Here is an 11,196-nt window from a genome sequence, read left to right on the forward strand (position 1 = left end):
GCTGCGCAGCAGGAAGTGAACCTTCCAATAGGAAGGCACTCTTCATATATATATATATTGCTTGCACATAGGTAGGTGCACCTGTGTCATGAAATGCCCGTGGAGACCAGAAGAGGGTGTCGGATCCTTTATAACTGGAGTTAACGGAAAGCTGTTAACCGCCATGTGGGTGCTGGGAATCAAACCTGGGTCCTCTGCAAGAGCAGCCAATGCTCTTAACCCCTGAGCCCTCTCTCCAGCCCTTTTTCTTTTCTAAGAACTGTTTTCGGCCATGGTTTTGCCACTTGTATCCTTTCCTGTTTGCCCTCTCTGCAGCACCTTTTAATGGAATGGAAACCCAGGCTGCCCCTTTAATCACCTTCTTTCTTTATTCTACTAACCAGCTCTTATCTCTGAGTTCCATTTTCTGGAAGACCATTCCAGCTTTACCACTTAATCATTCTAGATCATTCTACTGATACTTCTGCTCAGTCCTTAGGTTTTTGTTGTTGTTGTTTTTTGGGGATTTTTTGATCTTTTTGAGATGGGGTCTCCCTGTAGCCCCAGGTGTCCTGGAACTCACCATGTAGATCTGCTTGCCTCTGCCTCCCGAGTGCTGGGATTAAAGGCGTGTGCCACCATGCCCAGCCTTAACTGGGTTTTTCTGAGATGGGGGTCTCACTCTGTATTCCAAGCTGGCCTAGAAGTTGCTATGCAGTAAAACTAGCCTTAAATTCAAATCCTCTTCCTTGTGCCTCACATGTGCCAGGATTACAGGTACGAACCACCTAACCTAGCTGATCTAAAATGAGGTCTTCAGAGTTCTTAGCAACTGTAAATTTCAGTTTTGCATGTGCAAAGGGAGTAATACTAGGGTCTCACTCTGTATTCCAAGCTGGCCTAGAAGTTGCTATGCAGTAAAACTAGCCTTAAATTCAAATCCTCTTCCTTGTGCCTCACATGTGCCAGGATTACAGGTACGAACCACCTAACCTAGCTGATCTAAAATGAGGTCTTCAGAGTTCTTAGCAACTGTAAATTTCAGTTTTGCATGTGCAAAGGGAGTAATACTAGTTCCTCCTTCAAGGATACAGATAATCCTCAATAAATGGATCAATGTTAGTCATAAAATGTACTTCACCTAAAGATTTATATTTTACTAATGTAGAACATATTTAATATTTTATTATTTTTATTTTATGTGTATGAGTATATATTGCCTGCACCTATGTAAGTGCACCCGTGTTGTGCAATGCCCTTGGAGGTCAGTCAGAAGAGAGCGCAGGATCCCCCAGAACTGGTGTCACAGTTTTTAGCCACCATCTGGGTACTGGAAATCAAACCCAGTCCTTGGCAAGAGCAGTCAGTACTCTTAAGCACTGAGCATCTTTCTAGCCCCCTAATATAGAATTTAGAGTTTTCGTACTTTAACTCAGTATCAGTGACTTGGCCAATCACTCTAAAGCTGGCATATCAAGTTGTGGGATCTGTTCACTCTGTGGATTTAGGTAAAAATGTTCTTTCACATCAAGATTGTTTTTTCTTTACCTTTGTCCCTTGAGCATATAAACTCTCAAGCAGTGTTTCACTGCTCACTTTGCAACACAGCTGACTGACCATGGTCCTCATGCTCCAGTCCTGTACTTGTTGAGCTGGACCCCAAAGCCAAAATGTACTTTTGTTTCTTTTTTTGTCTTTGAGACAGTGTCTTACGTAAAACAAGCTAGCCTCAAATTCACTACGAAGTCAAAGATATTGAACTCCCAATCCTACCTCCTAAGTGCTCGGATTACAGGCTTGAGCAACTACTCCTGGCCCCAAAGCTGTTCTGTTTTTCTGTTTTGTTTTGGAGGTAAGATCCCATTGTATAGCCCCAGCTGGCCTCGAACTCATAGAGATCCGCCTACCTCTGCCTCTGCCTCCTCAGTGCTGGGATTAAAGGTGTAAACCACCGCACCTGGCCTTGCTCCAAAGGGTATTCAAGGAAACAGAAAAGTGCTTAATACTATAACCATGTGTCATGAAAAGGAAGCCAATTGGCAACCTTGGACTGCAAAGCAGAAAAATATTAAATAATTATAAAATATCCTCAAAGCAGAAGATAAATCACCTTGGGAGAAATAAAGAGGGATCACATGTCCTCAACCATCATGCTGCCACCCTCACATGGACACTTACCACTGAAGGAGCATCATTAAACCCATGGAGACATTGATTATGAAACCAAACTCAAGGGTCACACTGCGACTAAATCAAAATCAGTGTTGAACAATAAGAGTAATTACCTAGAACTGCAGTAAATGTTTCATATATGTATTGTATATATAGGGGAGGGGATCAGGAGTTCAAGGCTAGCCTCAACAACATGAGACCCTGTCTCAACCCATCCAAACACATATACACACATCTATAGTAACTAAGCCTACGTTTGAAAGCCATTAGCCTAAGAAATGAAACCTTAGTAAGCCTATAATGCAGCACTAAGCTAGCACAGTATCACATACCTGTAATCTCAGCACTATCAAGGCTGAGGCAGAAGATCACATGTCTGAGACCTGCCTGGGTTACCTAGTAAGACCGTGTTCTCAATAAGCAAAGGAATGGAGGTGTAGTGCAATGGTAGAGCCCTGACATCATGTCTTATTTTTTTAAAAGTAGCAACACTATTATATTCTCTTTAAACCCTAATTTCTCAAGTAGTCAGTGAAGATCTTCATCACAATCCCCTAGAGTGTTTGAAAACAGGTTAGGTAGTACCAAAATACTGAATCTTTTTTTTTCTTTTTGAGACAGGGTCTCCCTGTAGCCCCAGCTGTCCTGGAACTCACTATGTAGACGAGGCTGGCCTCGAACTCAGAGATCCACCTGCCTCTGCCTCCCGAGTGCTGGGATTAAAGGTGTGCACCACCACACTCAAAATACTGAATCTTTAAGGCTTTCCGACATCAAAACCATAATCTGAACTATTCATTAAGCACTTTTAAGGTTTTTCCAAGTTAAAAACAGCTGTGTTCAACATCGATGTTCATCAATGAGCATCTTCAACAGAGAAAATTTTTCATGGCTTCTTGCATGAGCTTCTTCTAAAAGAACGGCTTACATTACTTGAAGAATTGAGTGGTATGCTAAGCAGTTCCTCCTTTCCCTACCATGTGCAGCATGGCACTCCTCTATCAGTGGCCCATTCTAACCCTTGCCCATTTCAGTCTTGTATTACTACAAAGATTCTAGCTGTGGGTACAGCTCCAGGACAAAGCATGTTAGTGTGCGCTAAGCCTGAGAAGTTCAACCCTCAGCACCAAGTAAAAAGAGCCACCAAGGATGGTGCTACTTGGCTGCTAGCTCAGCATTCTGGAGGCTGAAGCAAGAGGATCCTAAATTTCAGGGTGGCTTGGGCTATATTGCAAGATTTTTTTAATTTATAATTTTTATTTTATGAGTGTATTGCCTGCATGTATGTGAGCACACCCATATCATGCAATGCTGCGGAGGTCAGAAGAGGGTTTCGGATTCCCCTGGAACTGGAGTTTTGTACTCCAGGACGGTTTGTAGCTGCCATGTAGGTGCTGGGAATCGAACCTGGGTCCTCTGCAAGAGCAGTCAGTGCTCTTAACCTCTGAGCCATCTCTCCAACTCCCTGTATTACAAGATTTTATCTCAAAAAATTCTAAAGAGGGCAGAGGATACAGCTCATTGCTTGTATGTGACAGAGCTCCAGCATTACACAGAACAAAAATAATTTGTGGGGAAAGGTAGATAGAGACCTCTGTACTATCTTTGTAATTCCTGTGACCGTAATTATTTAAAATTTTGTTTTCCAAAAATAATTGCCTTGAGTAAGTACCAAGTACCAAGTTAAGGGAAGAATACTGGTATTTAACAGTTACTTTATGTGGAGACAAGAAAAATCACTGAAAAAGAAGCTGCTAAGGAAGCTAAGGGCTAGGAATGTAGCTCAGTTGGAAGTGCTTGCCCAGCATGCAGAAAGCCCTGGGTTCCAACCGAGCACTGCAAAAGCTGGGTGGGGTGGCTCACGCCTGTGCACAGGCCAGTAATCCCAGTATACTTGGGAAGTGGAAGCAGGAGGATCAGATGTTCAAGCACAGCCCTGGCTCTGTGAGATCCGGACTCAAAAAAAAAAAACAAAACAGTAACAACAACCAAAAAAAAGGTCATTAATGCAAAAAGGCAAAACCAACATAAATATGAAAACTTTCAGTCAATGGGTAACCATGATTAGCAGGTGTGAAAGTTGTTCTCTAAGCTGGGAATGTCTGATGCTTGCCTGACCTACTTAATGAGACCTCGTCTCCAAAATCTAAAGGGGAAAAAAATTTTTTTTCCATTTCATTCTAGAACGTGGGTTTAATATATGAGGGGTTTTTTTGGCTGTTGTTTGTGTTTGGGGTTTTTTTCTGGTCTTTTTTGAGACAGGGTCTCCCCATAGCCCCAGCTGGCCTGAAATTCACTATGTAGACCAGGCTGGCCTTGAACTCAGAGATCCACCTGCCTCTGCCTCATGCTAAAGGTATGCAGCACCATGCCCGGCTATGAGATTTTTTTTCTTAATGATTTTTTTTTTTTTTATCTTTTTGAGACAGGGTCTTCCTGTGGTCCCAGCTAGCCTGAACACATTATGTAGACCAGGCTGGCCTTGAACTCACAAAGATCTGCCTGCCTCTGCCTCCCAAGTGCTGGGACTAAAGGAGTGCGCCACCACGCCTGGCCATTATTTATTTATTTTTATATTTTATGTGTATGAGTGCATTGCCTGCATGTATGTGAGTGCACCTGTGTTATGGAATGTCTCGAATGTCAGAAGAGGACATCGGATTCCCCTGGAACTGTAGTTAAGGACAGTTTGTAGCCGCCATGTTGGTGCTGGGACTCAAACCCGGGTTCACTGAAAGAGCAGTCAGTACTCTTAACTGCTGAGCCATCTCTCCAGCCCCTGATTTACTTATTTTTATTTGTACAAAGTTTTGATTGTCAGTATGTATACTGGTGTGTATGTAGTATCTGTGAAGGCCAAAGGAGGGTGCCAGAGCTGCCATGTGAGTGCTGAGGATCAAACCCAGGTCCTCTGGAAGAACAGCAAGTGCTTTTAACCCAAGCTACCACTCCAGTCCCAAGATATCTGAGTTTTATTTATGATTTTGCTCAATATCTAGTATTACCAATTAATCCTATACTTAAATTTTCATTTATTCCTGGAAAAAGCTCAAAACCATTATCCAAATTCCTTTCCAAAGGAATACTTGAAACCTAAGTGAAATGTTTACCAACAACTACCTGTTTAAAGTCAGACATATTTGTGGATTTTTAAAAATAGTTTTGGCTTTTGAAACTTTTACAGCCTAGGCTTGCCTGATACTACACAGCTCAAGCCAGCCTCTAACTTGTGGTGCTCCTCCTCCAACAGCCTCCTGAGTGCTGGGATCATAGGTGTATGCCACACATCTGACTCTCATGTTTATAATTCTTACCTCTGACTTGTAAAGTTTGTCTTTTCTTTTTTAATGCTGGCAGTGTTCATCTGCATGAACTTTAAAGCACCTCAATCAACTGCCTCTGACCTCAAATTATGTTTTCCTTCCTGTTTACAGCAGTTTAGCAGAACGCAACTGACTGATTTGCTTCTCTCCAATTCTTTTTTCCAAGTTATAAATGTAGGAGGGGATTCTTCTTTTCAAAAATCACACACAAAAATACAGAAACACAAAGGTACTGCAATCTACAGGTAAGCAAGTTCAAAGGAATTAAACACTCAGAAAAAAGTCCAGGAGAATTAGCTGAAGTAGGTCCAAGGGCTCTAGCTAGACCAAACTTCTGTCCAGCAAACAGGCCAACGATAGCAAAATGAAGTCCTCTCCTACAGCAGAAAGAAATTACATGCAATTAGCCACTTGAAAAATATCCAGTTATTTTATTTCAAGCACGTTTTTAGAAACTACCTCTCAGAGAAGATAGCTGTCAGTAAAGGGCTTGCTGCACATGCATGAGGACTTGCGTTTGAGCCCTAGCACCATGTAAAAAGTTGTACGTGATAGCATGTGTGTAATCCAAGCACAGGGGAGGTGGAGGGAGGTAGATCCCTAGGGCTTGCTGGCCAGCTAGCCACTGTGAGCCCCTGTTTGTGAAGGTATGTGGCAGCTCCTGAGGAATGACACTGAGGTTGACCTCTGGCCTTCACATACTCATGTACCTGCACACATAAACACAAGAAAATAAACAAGTATCTCTCCTTATAATAAGTTATAAAAGAAGGGCTGGGTGTGGTGGCTCAGGCCTTAATCACAGCACTGGGAGGCAGAGGCAGGTAGATCTTTATGGGTTCAAGGCCAGCCTGATCCACATAGTGAGTTCCAGGCCAGCTGTGGCTACAGGGAGACCCTGTCTCAAAAAGACCAAAAAAAAAAAAAAGTTATGAGGGGAAAGTGTGAAGCATCTTATTTTGTGTCACATTTCTTTGTGGGGTCAAATTTTTATCTCAAGCCAAATGAAATTAATTCAATAACTATCTAAATGCAATAGAAAATTTTACCAAAAAACAAAAAAAAAATTTACTTTCTTGCTGGGTGTGGATTACACCTTTAATCCCAGCACTCTGGAGGCAGAGGGTGGTAGATCTCTGTGAGACCCAGGCCAGCTGGTGCTATTGGGAGACCCAGCCTCAAACAAAAAATTTACAACCATTCCCTTTAAAACAGGATTACCAGCTTGGGGGGTGGGGGGTGGGGTTCATGCCTGACTCCTAACGCTTAGGAGGCCAGCAACTTGGAGGTCAGCAAATTTGAGACTAGCCAGGGCTATAGAGACCCCTGTCTCAAAAAAAGAAAAAAATATCACAGTATGATCCAGCAATTCTCATTTCCGGGTACATATCCAAAGAATGAAAAGCAGGACCTCAAAGAAACAGTCCCACATCCACAGTCACAGAAGCATTATTTACAGCAGCCAAAAGAAGCATCCCAAGTAAGCATGGGCAAATAATTAGATACACAAAATGTGTATATGTTACAGTATTTTTCAGCCTAAGGCAATCATATAGCTTTTCTGATCTCTGGGGCACTGCATACATATGGTACACTTACATGCAAGAAAAACACTCATACACATAAAAATATTTTTAAAAGTTAAAATGATAAAAATTTTAACACTGAGTAACCTTTAATTTCCAGAGACGTCTAGAGAACGATCGTTAAAACCATCATATTCCAGCATTTTGTACTTTAGACAATTTATGACTTATATCAACTCAGCTTCCTCACAGTACAACTTTTCAGTATGGCAGAAAGAGTATTTATTAACAGGGCATAAGATCTTTAGTTTTTCTGTAAAAACAAGGCAAGAGACATGTAGAGTTGAACTTTATGAATTTATGTTACTAAAAAGACCAATTTTTTTTATTATTTTTGTTTTATGTGTATGAGTGTATTGCCTACATGTATGTGAGTGCACCCATGTCATGCAATGCCAAAGAGGTCAGAAGAGGGCTTTGGATTCCCCTGGAACTGGAGTTAAGGACAGTTTGTAGCCACCATGTGGGTGCTGGGAATCAAACCCGGGTCCTCTGCAAGAGCAGTCAGTGCTCTTAACTACTAAGCCACCTCTCTAGCCCCTGAAAACCATTTTTAGGTTTATTGTAAAATATATTTAGTATTGAAAGTCTGAAAATAACTTGATTAGAAGAACTAAGTATGGCTCACTGGAAGGGCCAGTATGTACCAGGCCCTAGGTTTGATCACCTACACCCCAAAAAAGAAAAATGCTATAAACTTTTTAATTTTTTAAAATCTGAGAAAGAGTCTATGTAACCTAAACTGGCCTTGAATTCATGATTTCCTGCCTTAGCCTCTTTCCTCCTGCCTCAGACTCTTGAGTGCTAGATTACAGGCCTGCACCACTAAGCCCTGCCTAAACTTTATGCTGCTAAATACATAGTCAATTCAACTTTCAGCTTAATTAAGAGTCCAAACAGAATAAAGAGGATTATGTTATACTTAAAAGTGACAACTGTGAAGACATACTCATTTTATAAAACTAACAATCAATCAGCTTATTTACTAAAGTTTTTTTTGAGGGGGGAGGGGGTCAAGACAAGGTCTCCTTGTAGCCCCAGCTGGCCTGAAACTCACTGTGGAGACCAGGCTGGCCTCAATCTCAAAGAGATCATCCTACCCTTGGTTAAAGGCATGCACCACCACATCTAGCTCTTACTTAAGGTTTTAAAATCACACAAATTTTAAAAGGCTTTGGGGTCAGTACTCTAAAACAGCAAAATAAAAGTAAGAATAGAAAAATAACACAATTATATATGGACTTCAGTTTCGGGTATCCACTGGGGTCCCTGGAAAACATTCTCTGTGAATTAAGGAGGGTATTACTCCAGTCACGTTCACAGAAACAGAAGCAGAAAGCAGAAGTGGTGGTTCCAAGGGACTAGGGAAGGAGAAAGGGGATCTGAGTCAGTACCCAGTTTTAATTTGCAAAATGGCAAAGTCCTAGATCTGCTTTACAGCAATGTGAGCTTACTTAACATTACCAAACTGTATACCCAATGGTTAAGATTATGGTGTGCATTTTTTCAATTACAAAAATTAACGTAAAGTCAGGTAGCTCACTTGATCTATCGGATTCCAGGACAGCCTGGGCTGTATATCTGAGACTTCATTTCAAAAACCAAAGCAAGAACTGGGGATATAGCTCAGTTGGTAGACTGCTTACCTAGCAATGTACAAAGCCCTGAGCTTGACTGTCAGCACTGCAAACACCAGGAATGGTGGCACATGCCTATGACAGCACTTGGGAAGTCGAAGAAGGAAGATTAGACATTCTAAGTCATCTCTGACAGAGAGCAAGTTCCAGGCCACCCTTGGCTGTATGAGATTACATCTCAAGCAAATGAGCAAGCAAAACAACAAAATCAAGTATTATCTACCTAAATACAGGAAATTTTGTTGGAAACGTGGTAGAAATGAACAGAAGTACAAACTAGATTAAGCGCACTTCCATCAAAGCCTCCTGTAGCTACTACTGCCAGCACCTGGGAGATGGGAGCAGGACACTGAATTCAAGGTCAGCCTAGACACTACAGAGAAAGACCCCATCTCAAATCAGAATAGGATCTGTAAGATGGCTCAACAAGTGAAAGCACTTGCCATCAACCTGAGTCTAATCCCCAGACCCAGGGTAGAAGGAACCAAACCCCCAAAAGTTGTCTGACATCCACACACTGGTGCACCTGGACTCATACATATACATCATATACAGACAATAAGAATAAAAATATTTTTTAAACACAAAATGTATGAATGTATGCATAGACACACACCTGCTGAATCTGAAAACAATGACAGCACATTGATCTTAGGTAGCACATGTTCAAATATTAAGGGGTGAAAAGAAAATGTCTTTACATTTAAGAAATCTAAGTATTCTCTATAGCCCACACTGGCCTGCTTCAGCCTGCACAGTGCTGAGGTAAACCACTATGCCCATATTAGAATGAGGTCTTCAACCCATAACTAAAAAGTTTAAGGGGAAGAAATGTTTATATCAAGAATAAAATAAGGTCTGGTGTGTGGTGCATTCCTTTAATACTAGCACTCAGGAGGAAAAGACAGAGGTAGGTGGAGCTCTGGGAGTTCCAGGCCAGCTTGGTCTACATAGTATGACCTTATCTCAAAATAAATAAATTTTAAGACGATAAAAGAAAAAAAGTTTTTAACAATAGTGCAATGAGGGATCATTTTAAAAATTAGTGACAAGAGCTGGGCATGGTGGTACATACCTTTAATCCCCACACTTGGGAGGCAGAGGCAAGAAGATCTCTGTGTGATCAAGGCCATACCAAGTTCCAGGACAGCTGTGGCTACAGGGAGACCCTGTCTCTAAAAGACCCCCCCCCAAAAAAAGTCCCCTGGGGTATAGTGGTACATGCCTAGAATCCTAGGACTTTCCAAGTAGGGGTAGGAGAACCAGTGCAAAGTCAGTGCAAAGTGCAGTCATTCCTAGCTACATACTAGTTCCAGGCCAGCCTGGGCTATGAGATAGTCTATTAAAAGAAAAAAAAAAAAGAGAGGAAAAAAAAAAAGTTAAGACTCTAGATAAAAAATTTACAAGAATTCTCTGTTATGATTTCAAAGTAAAGGTAACTCCAGAAACATGGGCTGGGGACATAGCTCAGCTGGTAAAGTCCTTACCCAGCATGCAAAAGAATTTGAGTTCAATCCCCAGAGAACCCACTTGTAATCCCAGCATTGGAGACACAGGCAGATCCCTGGAGCTCACTGACCAGTCAGCCTAGCCTAACCATCCCCAGGTCCTAGCTAGAAAGCCTGTCTCAAAAACTGATTCCTGAGCAATGACACCTGAAGCTGACATCTGGCCTCCACTTGAAATGTACCTGCAGACACACACACACACACACATACATACACACACAATTCACTGAAGTGGTGTGGAGAAAACAGTATTTTCAAAAAACATACCATTTGGATATCCCCCCAAAATACATTAAAATAAGGTTTTGGGGTTTTTTTTTTGGTCTTTTTGAGACAGGGTCTCCCTGTAGCTCCAGTTGTCCTGGAACTCACTCTGTAGACCAGGCTGGCCTTGAACTCACAGAGACCCGCCTGCCTCTGCCTCCCGAGTGCTGGGATTAAAGGCGTGCACCACCACGCCCAGCAAAGTAAGTTTTTTAAAAATATTTTATTATTTTTATTTTATGTATATGAGTGCATTGCCTGCATGTATGTGAGCGCATCAGTGTCATGCAATGCCATAGAGGTCAGAAGATGGCTTCAGATTCCCTTGGAACTGGAGTTAAGGACGGTTCATAGCTACCCTGTGGGTGCTGGGAATCGAACCCAGGTCCTCTGGAAGAGCAGTCAGTGCTCTTAACCGCTGAGCCATCTCTCCAGCTCCTAAAATAAGTTTTTAAAAAAATATAATTCTGGGGCTGGAGAAATGGCTCAGCAGGTAAGAACACTGATTGTTCCTGCAGAAGACCTGGGTTCGAATCCCAGCACCCACACAGCAGCTAACTGTCCATAACACCAATTCCAGAGGATCCAACAGCCTTTTCTGACCTCTGTGGGCACTGCACAACACGGGTGCACTTACCTACAGGCAGGCAATACACACATACACATAAAAAAAAAAAAATAAATAATTTTAAAAAATGTGGCTGGAGAGATGGCTCAGTGGTTAGGA

General features: G+C 41.9%; 1 protein-coding gene across 8 annotated transcripts in view; it reads right to left on the bottom strand.

Annotated features, from left to right (window-relative positions):
* Pwwp2a (PWWP domain containing 2A) overlaps positions 1 to 11,196 on the bottom strand; it is a 38,265-nt gene that overhangs the window by 17,276 nt on the left and 9,793 nt on the right. The window contains exons 1-2 of one of the 8 annotated variants that reach the window (XM_029557933.1): positions 7,148 to 7,239; positions 5,466 to 5,851 (exon numbers count right to left, since the gene is read on the bottom strand). The exons of 5 other annotated variants lie outside the window; for them this stretch is intronic. In XM_029557933.1, coding sequence (XP_029413793.1) covers positions 5,466 to 5,521 — 56 coding nt within the window. In that variant the 5' untranslated portion in view covers positions 5,522 to 5,851; positions 7,148 to 7,239. Of the gene's footprint in view, positions 1 to 5,465; positions 5,852 to 7,147; positions 7,256 to 11,196 lie in introns of those variants that run through there. 2 more of the 8 variants (XM_029557934.1, XM_029557929.1) reach the window with 2 other exon arrangements.

Source organism: Nannospalax galili, unplaced genomic scaffold (genome assembly GCF_000622305.1).
Source record: "Nannospalax galili isolate Female #2095 unplaced genomic scaffold, S.galili_v1.0 scaffold667, whole genome shotgun sequence".
Lineage (NCBI taxonomy): Eukaryota > Metazoa > Chordata > Mammalia > Rodentia > Spalacidae > Nannospalax > Nannospalax galili.